We start from the raw sequence: 19535 nt of genomic DNA, 5'->3' as shown, positions 1-19535 counted from the left end.
GAGAATTATTGTGGAGAAGGTATTGTTACTCATCTTCACCGATGTTGGTCTGTGGGCCAGAAAGTCGAGGATCCAGTGGCAAAGAGGGGTCCTGATTCCTAGGTCCAGGAGTCTGGAGATGAGTTTGAATTGGATTATGGTGTTCAAGGTGGAAATATAGTCGATAAATAGGAAGCTGACATAGGGGTCCTTGTTGTCTAGGTGCTCCAGTGATGTGTTTAAGGCCAGAGTGACAGCATTTACTGTGATTCTGTTGTGATGGTAAGCAAACCACAGTGGACTGGGAGGCTGGAGTTAATGTACGCCATCACCAGTCTCTCCACTGATGGTCATCATTCACCACCATTACAATCTAAACTGGACAACAATTTCAGGTGTATGTAATGGGCAGTTAAACACAGAATCCAGATTTTGCTATAAGTGTTTTCTTTCTTTTCTACTCTGTGCTGAAATCACAAATCAGTACAATTGATTCAGCCCAGTACTGAAAAGATCTTTCCATCTATCTTGAAAATACTCAATACTCTTTGAGATAAAGATTTCTAAATGTTTACAACTTATAAAATCTCACACCAATTTTGTTTTTGCCCCATGATGCCTCTTGCATCCAAATAATTTTGTGACCTTTTCCAAGGCAGAATCATTAATCAGTTTTGGTGTTATGTCTCCTTTTGTTGTCACCCCATCTAACTTTTTTGGTTGTCCTTTTCCAAGTGTTAAATAACCTAAGCTTAGTGCCTTTGAGATACACGGCTGACCAGTCATCCCATTGACATCCTTTCCTGGAACTGATAGTTAACAACAACCAACGTTGTAAAATGGGAAACCCATGCCAGAGACACCTCTGTTGCCTATTTTACTTTTCCTCAAGTTCAAGCCATTTTGTGAAGTGATCTTTTTTTAGAAAGTGATGATTGTCCGGATTCAAAGAACACTTCTACTCATCATTTGAATAATGCCAAAGAACATATTGTTCTCATCCCGACTGATTGACATTTGCTTATTCATAGAACATAGAACAGTACAGCATGGCAATGGGCCCTTTGGCCCACATTATTTGCACCAAACATGATGCCAAGTTAAACTGATCCCATCTGCCTGTACATGATCCTATTCCTTGAAATTCCACGTGCCTACCTAAGAGCCTCTAAATGGCGCTATCATATCTGCCACCACCCCTGGCATGTTTTCCAGGCCAACACCACTCCCTGTGTTTCCAAAAAAAAACTTGCCCCATGCATCTCCATTAAACTTTCCCATTCTCACCTTATATCTCTAGTGTTAGAAAATTTCACCCTGGGAATAAGGTTATGAATGATTCCCCTATCTATGCCTCTCATGAGTTTATATACCTCTATCAAGTCTCCCCTTACGTCTTATGTTTCAGAGAATACAATTCAAGTTGAAACCCTCTATTCCAGGCAGCATTCGCCTTCTCTAAAGCCTCTATATCCTTCCTGTAATGGGGTGACCAGAACTGCATGTAATGTTCCAAATGTGACCTAATGAAAGACTTATGGAGTTGCATAACTTACATTTTTGATCTGTGTTTTTACTTGCAGAGTATGAAGGAAGGGAGTGAATGATTTGTCAATCTGCACATGCAATGGTCACAAAAATTTGTTTCATTGTAAACTTAAGGAAATTTTAAATGGCAGTCTGGCGATTTACAAAATGTTAATTTCAGAGGGTTCGGGAGTCATAGTCATAGAACTGTGGTGCACAGAAAGAGGGCCTTTCAGACTACCATAGTCTATGCTTACTAAATAGGAATGTTAGCCCAGTTCCATTTGGCCCATAGCCATCTAAACCCATCCTATCCATATGCCAGACTCATAAAGCATAGAAACATGTCTTTTACCTCACTAGGTTTGTGCTGACAATCAAGCATCCATTTCCATTAATCCCATTTTATACTTTCCACATTCCTATCAACTCCACCCCAAATTCTATTACTCATCTAAACTCTAGGAGCAATGTACAATGAACAAATAAACTACCAACCACTACTACTTTGGATAAGGAAGGAAACAGGAATACCTGGAGTAATCCATGCAGCCATGGGGAGAATCTATGTGGAAGTTGTCAAGAGATCAGGATTAAATTTGGGTTGCTGGAACTCGGAAGCAACAGCTCAGCTAGCAGTCACTGCATTGCCTCAAATGGACAAAATCTTAATTCCTTTTAAATTTCAGAGACCAGTTTGAGGCTGGGTGCAGATGATGTGTAGTTAAGAGAGGCATGAAAGTGATGAGTACTTGTACATGAATAATTGAGTAGTCATTGATTCAACAAAATCACTCCTTAACATTTAAACATGCATGCAGAACTGAAATTCAACTTAACAAAATATATCCATGATTTGATTAAGAAACAGTTGTTATTTGTTTCAGTTCTTCAGCAAAATACAAATCTTTGAAAAATAAATGACTCGTTCTCTGTATTTAATTAGTAATGAGATGCTTGTTCTTACCAGGTTTCAGATCATATCTATTTTTAAGCAAACATTAAATGTTTGCCGACGTGTTTACTTCTGCAGGGCTCTCGCTTAACTTTTTTTTCCTGTTGCCAGCCGGGCAACCTCGGCAGCTTTTTAGGTTGCCAAATGACAGTTTAGGTGGTCATTTAAGATGGCTTTCATGACGCGTGCGATAATGTGCTCGGACGAAACACGTAGTTACCAGTCGGAATTATACTCAAGAAGCATTCACATATTATTTCTGCATGAAATAAAGTCACAAACTAAACACATTCACAAATCAAGACATGATGTATCCCACAATGACATGCAGCAAAATTATAAGACAGTATCTCAACTCTTTTTACACATTGCAATGAATGCGATTTCTATTAGTTCTTTCCACTTCCAAACAAAAATGTGGTAGGATTATTCAGCGTATGATCAACCTGTGTCAATAATTCCTGGACCATGGTAACATATATGCGTACGTATAGTTGTGAATGTTGCTCATTAAACAACTACAGTACTGATACTCCATATTAAGAGCATTGATTTGCCGTTAAAATGAATTCTGTAATAACGTGCCAACGGCAACAGTGACACTGCGGTTTTAATGTTTCACGTGTTCACAATTTAATTAATCCATCTTAATGGATTACAACAAATAGTGGGAATTAAAACACATTTGATTGCATTCCGTTATCAGACATAGTCAATGTTTGCTCTGAAGACATTTCCAGGACAATAGGGTCAGGGAGGGGGATGTGTGAATCAGTGCAGGGTGGATAGATGGCGGGCGGGGGGGGTGGGGGGGGGGGGGGGGGGTTAGAAGGCATTTGGTGCAGAATGGATGGATTGAGGCAGGTGAATTAGTACGTGTTGGTTGGAGTAGGTAAAATTGTGAGGGGAGAGCACGGGGGATGTCAGTGGTGTTGAATGGGGGTTCAGTACGGGATGGATGGGGGTAGACAAAAGTGCTGGAGAAACTCAGCGGGTGAGGCAGCATCCATGGAGCGAAGGAAATAGGCAATGTTTCGGGTCGAGACCCTTCTTCAGACTGTTCCCCCCATTCTCTTGAATGGGAGGATCAGTACAGGATGGGGGGGGGGAGATCAGCGCAGGATGAATGGGATGGAGGGTCAGTACAGTGTGGATCGAAGGGTCTGTGCAGGATGAATGGGGGATCACTACAGGATGAATGAGGGGAAGGTGCAGGGTAAATGGAGGGTGGGTCAGTACGGGATGAATGCGTGGATTAGTACAGGATAGATGGGGGATCAGTACAGGATGGATGGAGGAGAAGTGCAGGATGGATGGGAAAGGGGTAAGTACAGGATGAATTGGGGGACCAGTGTAGGGTGGATGGGGGGGGGGGGGTGGCAGGAGAATCAATACGAGGTGGATAGGGTGATCAGCGCAGGATGAATAGATTGGGGGGGAGATGGGGAGGGGGAGATGGGGAGGGGAGCACAGGGGATGTCAGTGAGGACTGAATAGAGGCGGGAATGGGGATCCGTGCGGGATGGAGAGGAGGGGTCCCAGGATAAGGGGGGGGGGGGGGTGGATGAGTCGTACAAGAGAGAGAGCGCGAGCGAGAGGGGGCGAGGTGGGGAGGAAGGAAGGTCAGCACTCCTCGGACAACATCGCCCCGCTGCCTTGGCCGTTGGGAACTCCTCGCCACCGCCTCCCTCCTCCGCCAGCCAACAGCAAGGTGCGGGGCCGAGCGGTGCAGCTCAAAGATCCTATAGCTATAGTATGGTGCAGCTGCTTCAGAAGGATTGGAGCGAATGACGGGCCCCGCACAGCAGCGGCAGCGGCTCCATCTCCTCCTCCTCCTCCCGCACCCCTCCCGCCCTGATAAGGACCGCTGCTTGCAAACCCGCTAACGGCGCAATCAATACAAACCCTCCTCCCTGCCTCGGCGTGCGGGAGGGTTTGTATTGAAAGCGCGGGTTTGCAAGCAGCGGCCGCTATCAGGGGGGGCGGGAGGAGGTGGAGATGGAGTCGCTGTTCGGGGCCCGTCATCCCCTTCCTCACCCTGCACCAAGTATCTTTACCACACAATACAGCCGTCACCGCTGACACAAAACGTCGCGTTCCTTTTCTCCAGAGATGCTGCCTGACCCGCGGAGTTACTCCAGTTTTTTGTGTCTGTCTTCGATACAAACCAGTATCTGGTTGCCAAGCCGGGCAAAATGACTCTGTGTTTAGGTTGCCCAGCGGCGCTTTGAGTGGTCAGTGGCACCCGGGCAACCGCTAATTTCGCGCCCTGCTTCTGGTGTGATTGCACATTTCGAGAATCATTTGTAATGCAACTTATTGATAATTACAATGTCACATGAGGCAAAAATAAAAGTTGATTCACTGATTTGCTATTTTTCACGAAGCATTTATTCTCTTGATCATTCTTGAGGCTTGCAATGCACCCAGGTGAAATACTGGTAGCACAAATGCACCACCAACTTGCAGTCAATCCATTTCCTTTCCTTGATAATATTTTATCTCTTCTCTAAAAATTTATATTTTCCGGAATCTGGTGTCAGACATGAGAACAATGCGATCAGTCCATTGCAGTTGACTGAATGTGATGGAGGTGTCAGCTTGGGGAGGTTACTTCTTCTTGCGTATGGCGTGCACAGCCTAAAGTTGCAGGTCATCTTGTTCTATTTGATCTTGTTTGTGCACATCAGGTTGATTGCATGTCGAAACAGGGTGGACCACATGAAGGTTGCAATCTCCCATCCCGGGGGAGGGTACTGACATTGACATATTTGTCCTGTCAGTTGAATTGTAAAATTTTACAGATTCTGAACTGATAGTACCTCTTCAGTACTTTTGAGTACCCTTTCCTTCTATCCAGAAATGCTGCCCGGAGTTACTCTAACAATTTGTGTCTATCTTTGAGATGCCTGCTGTAGTTTGTTTCAGGCATACAGGAAAGCTGTTAACTGGTAATTCATGAGTTTACACCAAGTTTGAGATTTGATCTACCAGAATGTTTTTTCCGTAGACTCCCAAAGATTGCGGTGCACTGAAGGTGCTGGTGAATGACCTCTCTGGTGTCTGTCTTTGTGAGAGGTGGCTGGTGTCATTGCCCAATAGTTTTCTCAATCGTTCTCGCTGCCTCGCTGTGTAACTCGCCTTCTGGAGTAAAGCTAGTTTTCAAAGCTGTTTTACAATGTGATTGAGAAGTTGTTCAACCTATATTACCATTGAACCAGATCGATGGACACTCCAGATTTGTTTTTTATGCCTCAGTGCACAGATGAAACTTCTGTGTGCTACGTTTGCAGTCTGAACACAAATGTATGGTCCATTTTAAACTGAAGCCTACTACAGAATGTGTCTTAAACTTAACAATCATAAAGTTAAAGGTTTCCTCCTCTTGGCACCCGGTCCCACACACCCACCATCAACTTGACAAGCTGCGCATCGCCCGGGACGAGTTTCAACAAATGGAGGACATGGGGATCGTCCGGTGCTCGGACAGCCCATGGGCATCCCCGCTACATATGGTCCCTAAAGCATCTGGGAGGTGGAGACCATCTGGGGATTATCGGCGTCTGAACGCAATGACCACGGCAGACGGCTCCACATTCAAGACTTTTCTGCAAACCTCGAGGACGCTGCATTCTTTTCAAAGGTCGACCTCGTCCGGTGATACAACGTTCCGAAAACCACGACGATCACCCCGTTCGGCCTGTTTGAGTGGCTCCGTATGCCTTTCGGGTTAAAAAACGCTGCACGGGCATTCCAGTAGCTTATGGACCAGGTCGGGCGGAGTCTGCCGTTTGTGTTTATACACCTGGATGATATCCTGGTCGCCAGCCCCTCGCAGGACCAGCACATCGACCACCTTCGGACATTTCTCCAGCACCTCCTCGAGCACGGCCTCGTCATTAACCCCGCGAAGTGTCAGTTCGTTCTCCGCTGCATCTCCTTCCTGAGGCACAGCGTTACTCCCCAGGGTGCTACCCACAAAAGTCGAGGCCATTCGGTAGTTTCCCCGGCAGCGCACAGTGAAGGGGTTGCAAGGGTTCGTCGGGATGGTGAATTTCTATCACCGTTTCCTGCCGGCAGCTGCCAACATCATGCGTCCCCTGTTCAAGTGCCTGGTGGGCAAGCCGCGGGAGCTCGAGTGGTCCTTTAAGGCGGACGTGGCGTTCGAAGGTGCCAAGGAAGCCCTGGCCAATGCTACCATTTTGGTACACCCGCAGGCCTCCGCCCCCACAGCTCTCACCGTGGACGCCTCGGACACTGCAGTGGGCGGCGTTCTGGAGCAGCTCGTGGATGGCCGCTGGCCTTTTTTTAGCTGCCAGCTACGCGCCCCTGAATGCAATTACAGCGCCTTCGACCGTGAGCTTCTGGCAATATACCTGGCCATCAGACATTTTCGGTATTTCCTCGAGGGCCGGGCGTTCACCACCATTACGGACCACACACTGCCCTGGGTAAGATCTCCGATCCGTGGTCTGCCCGTCAGCAGCGGCACCTCGACTATATATCGGAATTTACCACAGACGTCCGGCACATCGCAGGCAAACTTAACACCGTTGCCTACAAGCCTTGTCCCGCCCCGCCCTCCGTTTCGGCCATCGACTGCAGCGTCGACTGCGACGAGCTGGCTGCGGCGCAGCGTGCGGATAAAGGGATGGAGGACTACCGCACCGCGGTTTCTGGCCTCCGGCTGGCTGATGTGACGTGCGGGGCCGCGGGCACCGTGGTCCTTTGCAACGCCTCCACGGTCCAGCCCCGCCCCATAATCCCTATTAGTTGGCGTCGCCGAGTTATCTATGCCATCCACGGGCTGGCCCATCCGTCCATACGGGCGACCTCCCCACTGGTGGCAGCCAAGTTCGTTTGGTGCGGGCTCCGCAAACAGGTGGGAGCCTGGGCTCGTGCCTGTATTCCTTGCCAGACCTCCAAAGTCCTGCGACACGTGCATCTTCCAGTGCAGGAGTTTGACATCCCGCATTTACTCACCGTTTTCCGCGGTGACCGGAAGCGATCCCGGCCCACTGGATTGCCCGGTTCGGAGTTCCGTCCGACATTTCCACCGACCGGGGGGCCCAGTTCACCTCTGCCTTGTGGTCTTCCCTGGCCCAGCTTTACGGGACACGGTTACACCATACCACCGTCTACCCAATGGGCTGATCGAACGTTTTCAACGACACCTCAAATCGGCGCGGAAGGCTCGGCTCACAGGTCCGGACTGGGCGGACCAGTTGCCGTGGGTTCTCCTCGGTATCCGCACAATCCCTAAAGAGGATTTGGCCGCTTCCTCTGCCGAGCTGGTGTACGGCTTGACCCTGCGGGTGCCGGGGGATTTTCTCCCCACCGCCCGCCCGGTTTTGCAAAAATGTGCCTATGTTTTTATTCGCAGGGACGCCCTTACAGCGGGTCTACGAGGGGCCATTCCGGGTGATGTGATCCGGCGTCGCCACATTCACCGTGGACGTGGGCGGCCGGGATGAGTTCGTTTCCGTCGGCCGTCTCAAGCCCACCCATGTGGACGTGGACAGCCCAGTTGTGGTCGCTTTGCCCCGACGTAGAGGTCGTCCGCCGGCCGTTCTGCCTGCTCCAAGTGTGCCTGTTCCCCTCCGACCCTGTGGTTCCTGTTCTTTCCACCCCGTTACCTGTTCCTGGTCCTGTTCGGCCAGTCCCCATTGTCACGCCCGCCCCTTTGCAGTCTCATGCCCCTGTTTCGCCGGCCCCCAGTGTTATGCCCGCCCTGCCTACGCTGACCACGCATTCTGGTCGTTGCATCCGGGTCCCTGCTCGGTTCCGTACCTCGGGTTCTGGGGGGGGGGGTCCTGTCGCAGCACCTGCTGGTGCCTTGGCTACCCTCAGATCGGCTACCCCAGTCACGTGGGCGCGGGGAGGGATTTTCGAGCGTATTTGGTTGAGCCCATTCATTCGGAACACCACCTTTGTGGTAGCGACATCATTACTTAGCCGTCTTTGGACTCTTGTTGTTTTTGTTTAACCTTCACAATAAAGCTTGTTAAAAATCAACTCAGTCTCGACTCTGCTAAAATGGCATATAAATTGGGATAAGTAATTGAAACTCCTAAGAATTAATGTAGGCAATATTTGTTTTAATGTTGTGGTGGACAAATTGTCCCAAGGGTGTTGTCTGGATTGTTCGTATCAAGATTAATGATAAACAAAGGAAAGTTTTTTTAAAAGTTTTTTTTTAAAGAATGGTCCGAGACTGTTTTTAAAATAAATGCTTCATAGCATCTTGACTGTTGCTGAATTGATCAATTTTCCAAAATGACCGATAGTTTCTTTACAGATTGTGATATGTGTAATATTTCACCATCGAGACATCAGAAACATTTGCAGTTTATTTCCATGATCGTCCAGTATGTCACCACTAGTGCTGGGACACAGACCGCTATTGTCTGGTAGAAATAAATAATTGCTGTTCATTGGATTGGTTTAAGAACTTTTATAATTAAAATTGGCATGACATGATGTGATGTTGTTGTAGACCCATGGAGTTAAATGTAGCTCTTCTAGACATGCATAAGTTTGATCCATTCTTCTTTCACTTGCAGGGATCAAGTATTGGAGATGTTTGATCATGCATATCAAAATTACATGGTAAGCTACACCAATGCTTATTTATTGATATTCATTTGTTGGGATTGTATTTTAAGTTATTTTATATGGTACATGAACATGTTGCACTCAATGTTGAAGTTATACTGTAATATTGACATCAATCCAAAGCATGACTTCAAGTCAAAGGTTGCAGACTACTGGGGTTGGAGAGTCTGAGCATTTCTAAGATACGTAAAATCTTCAACAGCTATCTGGCCATTTTGAGAACATAAGTCCTCCTTGCCTTCACTCGTAACAATTTTAAAATTGATAGCAAAGAACATGCACACATTCTGCAGGTACAGGGACAGCATTGTCTTAGCAGTCTTATTGCAGTGGCAAGTGATTTGGAGTCGAAAACGTTTTTTTATTTGTAAACAGATGGATAATTTGTTGGGCCTTCCAGTAACGATGCAGTTATTTTGTGATGGAGTAGGAACTATTGTGCACTGGATCGGACCCATAGGGTCAGCATGCCATGGCAACATCTTGAACAGGTTCATCAACTTTAGAAGGTTAACAGATGTGGTTATAGAATTAGTAACAGATCCAAGGTTGAACAAATTGAAGGCTTTGTGGCCATTTTTGCGGATGATATGAAGATAGGTGGATAAGCAGGTAGTGAAAACAGCAGGGACTCTGCAGAAGGATTAAGACAGCTTGGAAGAGTGGGCAAAGTGGCAAATGGAATCCAGCTTAGCAAAGTGTGGAGTTATACAATTTGGTAGTAGGAATAAAGGCATAGAATATTTTATAAATGGGGAGAGGATTCAGAAATCGAAGGTGCAAGGAACTGGTGCAGGATTTCCTAAAGATTAATTTGCAAATTGATTCGGCAGTAATGAAGGCAAATGCAATGTTGACATTTATTTTGAGAGGACTAGAATATAAAAACAGGGATGTAATGCTGAGGCATTATAAGGCACTGGTCTGACTGCATTTGGAGTATTGTGAGTAGTTTTGACCCCCATATCTGAAGAAGGATGTGCTGGTGTTGGAGAGGGTCCAGAGGAGGTTTACGAGAATGATCTCAGAGATGATTGGGTTAACATTTGATGACCCGGGGTCTGTACTTGCTGGAATTTAGAAGGATGAGGGAGGATCACATTGAAACTTACCGAACAGTGAAAGGCCTGGATAGAGTGGATGTGGAGAGGATGTTTACACTAGTGGGAGAATCCAGAACCAGAGGTCATGGCTTCAAAATAAAAGGATGTACCTTTAGAAAGGAGATGAGGAATTTCTTTAGTCCGAGGGTGGTGAATCTGTGGAATTCGTTGTCACAGACTGCTGTGGAGGCCAAGTCATTGGGCATTTTTAAGGCGGAGATTGACAGATACTTGATTAGTAAGGGTGTCAAGGGTTATTGGGGGGAAAGGCAGGAGATTGGGGTTGAGAGGGAAAGATAGATCAGCCATGATTTAAATGGCAGGGTAGACTTAATGAGCCGAAAGGCCTACTTCTGCTCCTATGACATGCTCTTGGGTAATGCTTTTTTTATTTTAAGAACTGAAGTATGTAATGTCAAATTCATGTATGTTAAATTTCATCTGCCATACATTTGTTCATTCCTCCAAGCTGTCTAAATAACACTGGATTCTCTTGGTTCACATTCCCTGCTCCTGCCCCTATCTGAACTTTGTGTGGTCTGCAAATTTGGAGAGTTTTGTGTTGTCTGCAAACATTTAGTTTTCCCTAATCTCAAACATTGTTGTACATCGTGAATAACTATGTCTCAAGCACTGATTCCTGTGACAACTCGCTGATCACATTTTGCCTTCCAGAAAATGACCCATTTATTCCTAATCCCTGTTTCCTGTTTGTCAAGAGGTTTTCATTCCAAGCTAGAATGTTACTGCAAACTCGTATGGTTTAATTTTGCAGGCGAACCTCTTTCATGGGACCTTATCAAATGCCGTTTGAATGTCCAAAAACACCACATCAACTAGTTATCCCTTATTTATCTTGCCACTAATAGCCTCAAAAAAACCTTACTGTAGATTTTTTAAGCATGATTTCCCTTTCATAAAGCCATGCTGACTATGTCCAATCCCTTTATTTGAAGTGGTGCACTTTCTTAGCGTAGGAAACATGGCAGACAACATCCATGGTAGTTCCTTAAAACAGTAAAAGGATAATAACAGGGTGATGTATTTTAATGACCTTAATTGAGGGAGATACATGGGCCAGGACACTGGGGCTCAGTATTTTTCTTGGAAAAACTATCAACGAATCTATTGCATCCAGCTGAGAAGTCAAATGGGATCATAGTTTAACATCTCATTCAAATGATGCTCAGGAAGTACAGCATTTCCATTGTGGAGGAAATCAGTCAGTCGGTAAATTTTATTTGTATAGCACATTTAAAAACAACTCTCATTGACCAAAGTGCTTAACATCAGTGCAGGTACTAACGTGCTACATACAATGGTACACAGATCTAACAATACATACATAAATACATACATACAACCCTCCCTCAGAGGACCTCAAGAAACGTGGGAGTAGAAATAGGTTTTAAGTCTAGACTTAAAGGAGTCGGTGGAGGGGGCAGTTCTGATGAGGAGAGGGTTGCTGTTCCACAGTCTAAGTGCTGCAACCGCAAAAGCGTGGTCGCCCCTGAGCTTAAACCTGGACCGCGGGATAGTCAGTTGCCCCAAGTCAGCCAACCTGAGGGACCTGGAGGTAGAATGGTGGGTTAGAAGCTTTTTGATATGGGGGGGAGGGGGGGGAGCCCGTTAAGGGCTTTGTATACATATAGGAGGAGCTTGAAGTTCATTCTGTACCGTACTGGGAGCCAGTGGAGAGAGGCCAGAATCGGGGTGATGTGGTCCCTTTTACGGGTACCTGTCAAAAGTCTCGCTGCGGCGTTTTGGACCAATTGCAGGCGGGATACGGATGATTGGCTGATGCCAGTGTATAGGGAGTTGCAGTAATCAAGGCGGGAGGAGATGAATGCGTAGATGATTTTTTCAAGGTCGTCGAATTTGAGGAATGGTTTGATTTTAGCTATCATGCGAAGCTGGAAGAAGCTAACTTTTACCACAGCATTGACTTGTTTGTCAAACTTTAATGCGGAGTCAAATATCAACGCCAAGGTTTTTTGACATGCAGTTTGAGTAAGGAGGTTAGGCTTCCAAGGCTGCCTGTTATTGTTTTGATGGAGTCCGAGGGGCCGAGTAGGATGACCTCAGACTTGCTCTCGTTTAGTTGGAGGATGTACTGCTCCATCCAACACTTTATATCCTCGAGGCAATGCATGAGGCTGAGTAGATGTGATCGGTTGTTGGGTTTCAGGGAGAGATAGAGCTGTGTAAGCAAAGCAGTGGAAAGAAATGCCGTGCCTTTGAATGACTTGGTCGAGGGGGAGCATATACAGAGAGAAGAGAATGGTGGCCTAGGATGGAGCCTTGTGGAACCCTGCAGAAAAGGCTAGCTGGGGAAGAGAAAGAGTTGCCTATGTTGGGAGAGAAACTCCCATCTTTGGGGTAGGAAACGAACCAGCTCAGGGCAGTGCCATCAACACCAACCCCGTACCGGAGACGGTCAATTAGGATGGTGTGGTCCACTGTATCAAACGCTGCGCTGAGGATTGCACAGTCGCCGGAGTCAATGGTGAGAAGCAGGTAATTGTGTACCTTCAACAAGGCAGACTCTGTGCTGTGGTGGGCCCTGAAACCTGATTGGAAACTTCCCAGGATGGTATTTTGGTGTAGGTAAGGCATTAGTTGATTTAGAATTACCTTTTCAAGGACTTTTGAAAGGAAAGGCAGTTTGGTAATAGGTCTGTAGTTTCTAGGCAAGGTGGGGTCTAGTTTAGGTTGTTTCAGGAGGGGTTGGACCACCGTGTGCTTGAAACAGGTTGGAACAGTGCCAGTGGCCAGAGAACTGTTGATAGAGAGGATGCTGGGACCAGCTATTGCAATGACATCCTTCAGAAGGGCAGTGGGGACAACGTCAAGGGGGCAGGTTGCAGATTTCATAGTGGAGACCAGCTTTACAAGGGAGGGTAGAGTAACAGGTCGGAAACAGTCTAATTTAGAAGAACAGACCAATAAGACAGCTAGGTCACGGATGGGAGAGGAAATATTCGTTCTAATGTTCTCAACTTTGCTGGTGAAAAATGTAGTCAATTCTTCGCACTTGGCAGGGGACCCAGCTAAGCTGGTACTGGGGGCAGGACATATGACAGAGGTAATGGTACTAAATAGGACCTTGGAATAATTTTTTGGAAATAACCCTTTTGGAAATAAGGTCGGAAAAGTATTGTGTTCTCGAGGACTTTACTGCTTCCTGGTATTTGAGAAGATTGTTTCTCAGAAGTTCGAAGGAAATTTGAAGCTTATCAGATTTATATTTCCGTTCTGATTTTCAGCACTCTCTTCTTAGGGCTCTGGTGGTGTCATTGAGCCAGTGCCAGCCTTTAGGCTTAGGCTTTTTCATTTTAAGAGGAGCAACAGAATCCAGGATGGAAGAGCAAATGGTATTGAATAAAGAAATGAGGTCGTCAGTGCTGAGATGGAGGGGAGAAGCCTCAATGATGCAGATGTCGGGAGCAGCTATGAGCCTCAGAGAATTTACTGGCAATCGATGAGTTTATGTAGCGGGAGTAGCGAACAGGGAGATGGGATTTTGAGGGAGAGATGCATCATATATAATTGCGCTATGATCTGACAGACAAGCATCAATAATGGTAGATGTAGCACAACAAATAGTCTAATGACTGGACTGGTAGGCTAAAATAAGTAGCTGAAGAGATGACTGTTTTAATAGGGATCCTTGTCCAAACCTCTTTGGATTCTAGGAATTTGATGTTTAATAATACTCTATTGTCACATGTACCATAGTCTCTATTGTCACGTACCTAGGTACAGCAAAATTCTTTTTGCATGCGATTCATTAAAATCTTACTATCCCAATAGATTACACTGTGGCAGTTCACAAGAGTCGCCACATTTCTGGTACCATCTTGTATCCTTCAAGTTTTAAAGTTCTTAAAAATGTAGAGTCTTAACTCGACCACAAAGGCCTGTTCTGGTGGTGGCACAAGATTGGAGTTGCAGGGTTCTGCCTGGTTAATGTTGTCCGTGTCTTCCACCACTGCTCTGTGCCACTGCAGACCACGTGCAATCTGTGCGCTCGGCCTCAGTGGGGTCTCCATTGGCGTCCAATGCAATCGATCCCCCATCTCCTGCAGGCTCTCCAGCGCCTCACTCCAGCAGCACATTGACCCAGACATGTCGACCTGCGACTGTGCTGTGTCTCGCCTCCCACGGCCACCGTTCTGACCAGGGGACCTCCCATAGCTGACCTCTGGACACCCACAGCACCTCTGAGGGCATGAGAGTTGTCCTCAGCCCACCCACTGTACCGTTCCTCTCTTCGGTCTGCCCCTATCTTGAAGACTCCAGTCTGGAGTCTTCAAGAAATTTTTCCAGTCTGTTCATAGATAGTTGGTTTCTGAGTTGGTTATTATAACTATAAACAAATAAATACAAAGCAAAAGCAAGTTCTTAAACTGAGACCTCTGGACCCCCAAGTGTACTGTCTTTTATTTTTGTAGATGCTGCAACAAGTTCTATTTGGGTATGCCAGAAATGCATTGCAGTTAATTTGTCTCTTGCAGTGGAGCTTTTTCTGTACTTGATTGTTTGACCAATCAACCTTAATTCCCTTGTTCCTTTCCGATCCTAGTTATTCGAGGGTTTCACATTAATTCCCTTACAAGCAATTACGCATAGCTTTGTTTCTTCTATGTGCTATTTACGGTTTTATGTTTTTCACACAATTGTCACATCATAAAAAAACATTGGGGTAACTAAGTGGGTCAGGCAGCATCTCAAGTACATGGATAGGCGTCCTTTCAGGTCAAGACCCTTCTTCAGACTGATTGTAGTGGGGGGAGAAAGCTGGAAAAAGAGGTTGGGATGGGTTAGAGCCTCGCAAATAATAGGTGGATACAGGTGAGGGAAGATCCAAGGCTAGAGATGAAAAGGATACAAAGGGGTGTAAGATTAGGAGACAAGAGGAGTGAAATGTGAAGCCAGAGGGAGGAATGTAGGTGGAAGGGGATGGGGGAAATGTATGGGTGGCATAGTGAAAGAAATTGGTGGGCATCAGGAAGGGGGCATAGGGAAGAAAGGTGGTGAGGGATAAGAGGGCGTGGGTTAGCTTAAATTGAAGAATTCAAAGTTTATGCCGTTGAGTTGTAAGCCACCCAAACCTAATATGAGCTGCTGTCCCTTCTCAGAATATGAGGAATAACACCTCGTACTCCACATGGGCAGCTTGCAATCCAATGGGTAAATGTGATTAGATCAGCATGGGTGAGTTGGGCCGAAGGGCCTGTTTCCATGCAGTATGACTGACCAGAAGTAATGGGGAGCTCAGAGTCTCCTCTGGAAGAATAGTCTTCTAATTCAGGAGGGGAAGAGAAAATGTTTCTAGTGGTGGAATCTTGCAGAAGCTGGCTTCAAACAAGTGTTGGATAAATAATTGATGGAGGAAATTTGAAAACCTGTCAGAGAAAATGCAAGGGCCTGATACTAATTGGATAGCTCTTTCCATGAGCCAACAACACATGCACAATGGGTTGGATGTCCTCCTGGGTATATTTCAATCGGTGTGAAGGACGGAAATGAGGGGCAGAAAGCTAAGGTCCCACAGTGGGGTGGTGGTAAATCTTTCAGTTCTATCATAGAGTTGATTTACCGAGTCATTGAGGGTGTTAGGAGTATTCTAGTTAGCAATTTGTCCCAGACTAACATATGCTACTTTATTCTCCAGCTCTCAGATGAGTCACTTTATTTATATGTGTTTCAGCGATGATTATTTTCATGAATCGTCTACTCTCCTTGATAATCAAAATTGGAACCACACTCATTAATTTTACTGCTCTGCTGAGCAAATACAATCTTATTTATTCTCATCTAATCCAATCTTTAACATCCGTGTTTTTGCGCTTTACTATTAATAGTTTCCTGTTCCTGGTGAAGCAGGATATGAAGAACTGGATGAACAGGTCATGGTTCGGCACTAAGAATGTTAGACTATTATTAAAAGGCATCATAGTTCTGGATTGAAGGATATTATTTAAACCAAATCATTATTTCCCTTCGAAAGTTGATTAGCTTTAATAGATTTTTTTGTCCTTAGTGTCTTCTAAATGGTACAATTTTACCATTAACATTTTATCATAGATTTTAGGTATTCCTCATTGCTATATGCATATCTTGTAACTTTATGAAGGGTAATTATTATGTAATTATTATCTATTATTTTAATGAGAAAATAGTCATGAGTTTCCACTAGCTTTCAAATTAAATGATTGGCTACTGTACACAATATTTATTCACAACAACAATTTAAAACTTGACCAATCATATTTAAGATTTTTACTTTATTTTAAGTTAAATCCTTTTAAAAAATGCAATCGCTATAAAACCAAAACACTGGTGTCACAGGCTTGGCAGCTTCATAAACTGCCAAACCGAACATTTGTCGTAATTTATTGTCAAGTAGAATAAGTAATGGATTGAGAGACACAAAAAGCTAGAGTGACTCAGCGAGACAGGCAGCATCTCTGGAGAGAAGGAATGGGTGACGGTTCAGGTCGAGACTCTTCAGTTTGAAGAAAGGTCCTGCTGAGTTATTCCAGCTTTTGTGTCTATCTTCAGTTTAAACCAGCATCTGCAGTTCCTTCCTACACAAGTAATGGATTAATGTTTGATATTCAGCATGGGTATCGTTACTAAATCTGTTTACTTTCTAATAGCTCTCTTTGTTGGAAGTATGTTACCCAGCACGTACATGTTCTGTACTGCCAACTGAAAATGCCTGTGGATGCAGGGTGGGATAGACTGATGTTTATTTTTACGTGTGCTTTATTTCATCTGGATGGGTAAATATTGCACTAATCCAAAGGATTTAAACCTTGACCCAGAACAAATACTTGTACTTACATTGGTTCCCATCTATAATACTGATTCAGAAGGCTACAGTGTAAATACAAAAGCTAATCTGTTTGCAGACAAGTAATTAAAAGAGGTAGAAAAGCAAATATAGATTACAATTAGTCAGAATAATAAGGATATGTGCTAATTTGATATAACTTGAGTGAATAAACAGCATAACAATAACTTTTAAATGCCAGTAAGTTGTCTCCCAAAGTGAGAACTGAAATAGACATACTTCCTACAGAGGTGGAAATAAATTATATCTCTGACACAAAATTTATTATGCATTTGCCTGTTAAAAAAAACATTAAAATGATCAAATCAAGCAAAGGTAATCTATACTGTGGTGACAGTACATCCATGCAAGGTAAAAGATGAACAGATCACGCATAATTTTAATGTTTTTATTAAAATACTAGACTAAGTGGGACCCGTTGGGTCCCATTCTCACACGGGAGGTCTGGTCCCCCAATGCAATATTCCACCACTCACGCATAGCCCCCAACTATGCAGGCGCGGCTAATGGGTTCCCATTGTGATGCCCCTGATCCCCTCCTCCCCCCCCCCCCCCCCCACTCTGCCCCTTGCCCTTCCCCCCCACGCACTCACTCTACCACTCTTAGCGGCTCTCCGGTGGCGCAGCCATTCCTGCCCATTGGGCTCCCATTGTGACGTAGAACACGCAGGTATCACTGCGCAGGCACAGCAGACGGGCACGACAAGTGGAAAAGGGATTTATTCAAGCTAAAAATGTGAATAACTCTTAAAATATGGCCTACCCCTGCCGCTGCTCCCCCGCCCGACCGCGGTCCATGGCCCCCGCCGGCGGAACACGGGCCCCGCTCGCTGGTGAACAGACCCCCGGCCCGCCCGCAAACACAGCTCTCCCCGCCCTGCCCGCCCCCCCCGCGAACACAGGCCCCGCCCCGCACCCCACCCACGCCCCCCCCCCTGCCCTACTCACTCCGCTCCTTCAGCTTAATTCTCGTCGCCGGTGATTGACCGAGTGCCGGAAGGGGCGTCGCCGTCTGGGCGAATGACAGGAGAGAAGACCAATAATTTTTGTAATATTTCACCGATCGGAACAAAACTTGATACACTTGCAGCAAAGGAGAATGACGAGTAAGGTAGCGAAAAATCATAGCGCTATCGGGTACCGTTTCTGCGCAAATTTAAAAACAACGCAAACCAGACGAGGACAAGATGAGAGTTTTATAAGTATGTACTAGACCAACGGGGACCCGTTGGGTCCCGTCCCCTCCATGCGCGGTTTGGCGGTGGGGGGTGGCCTGCGGCATCACACACACACTAAACACCCCCCCCCCCCTCACACACACTAACCACCCCCCCACACACACATACACTAACCACCCCCTTTGATATTAATCTTATTCATTGGCTCCTTTTACCCCATCCCCGCCCTATCTCGAGGGCCAGAGAGAGTGGGGCGGAGAAAGAGGGAGAAGGAGGGGGAAAGAGGAGGAGGGGGATAGGAGGGGGAATGGGAGTGAGGGGGGTAAGGGATTGGGGGGAAGGGGTGGTGGTGGGTATGGAGGATGTGGTCGCGGGGTTGTGGGTGGGGCGGCCCGGTCGCCCCTGTGCGGTGCGGCGTGGGGGTTTGGAAGTGGGAGAAGGGGGGAGAGGGCGAACCTGAACTCGGCGAGTGGGGGGCGAAGACGGCGGGCCTCAGGACCACTGAAGCTCTCGGAAACCCAACCAAATTACTGTGTGTTCAGCGGCTTCAATCCAGAGCCCTGGGGGGGAGGGCGCTGGGTGCTGGCGCGGCGGGGCGCTGCATACGTCCGGCCGAGTGCGAGTTCGTGGGGGGGGGGGGGGTTACGTAAACTCGCATCTCGTGGAGAACAGTGTCCAGCAGAGCCATTGTTGACGTCATCAGCCCGTTAGCTTTCAAAAATATCTCAGATTTGTGAACAATTATAATTAAAAACTCAAGAAATAATGAATCAAATTTTCAGATGAGGCGATTTTTGAGATCATGAGGTAAATCTCTATCGGAATATGTAAATATTTCACCGTTAGCGCGTCGTGTTTTCGAGGAGATGTGAATCACAGAAAAACACACAACTACACACACAAATACATCCACATCCAAGATCAGAGTTTTAATAGTTACTAGACCAAGCGCAGACCCATTGGGTCTGTTCCCCCAACACGCGGTTGCGACGGGGGGTGGGGCGGCCTTTGGCGTCACATACATGCTAACTACCCCTACACACACTAACCCCCCCCCCCCCTCCCTTGATATTATACTAATATTCATTCGTTCCTTTTATCCCATCCCCGCTCTATCCACCAATGCATAACCCCCAGGGGACAGGGGACAGGGAGGGACATAATGCCTATATTTAAGAAGGAAGATGAAACCTCTTCAGGGAACTACAGATTTTGTAAAAACAAATAGGAGAAATTTTGAATTGTTAAACACAGCCTTGAAGGCTCAATTCAAGAATTAGACTTGTTCTTCACACTTTCATTGTGCTCCATGGAAC

At 46.1% G+C, this 19535-nt stretch overlaps 1 protein-coding gene across 3 annotated transcripts in view; it reads left to right on the top strand.

The window, feature by feature from the left end:
* The window catches only part of edem3 (ER degradation enhancing alpha-mannosidase like protein 3), a 66216-nt gene that overhangs the window by 9363 nt on the left and 37318 nt on the right, over positions 1 to 19535 (top strand). For all 3 annotated transcript variants that reach the window (XM_033028156.1, XM_033028155.1, XM_033028157.1), the window contains exon 2: positions 9025 to 9070. In XM_033028156.1, coding sequence (XP_032884047.1) covers positions 9025 to 9070 — 46 coding nt within the window. The remainder of the gene's footprint in view (positions 1 to 9024; positions 9071 to 19535) is intronic.

The sequence above is a fragment of the Amblyraja radiata genome, chromosome 10, assembly GCF_010909765.2.
Source record: "Amblyraja radiata isolate CabotCenter1 chromosome 10, sAmbRad1.1.pri, whole genome shotgun sequence".
NCBI classification, from domain to species: Eukaryota; Metazoa; Chordata; class Chondrichthyes; order Rajiformes; family Rajidae; genus Amblyraja; species Amblyraja radiata.
Note: the sequence above shows the minus strand (reverse complement) of the source record. Positions and strands in the feature narration are given on the sequence as shown.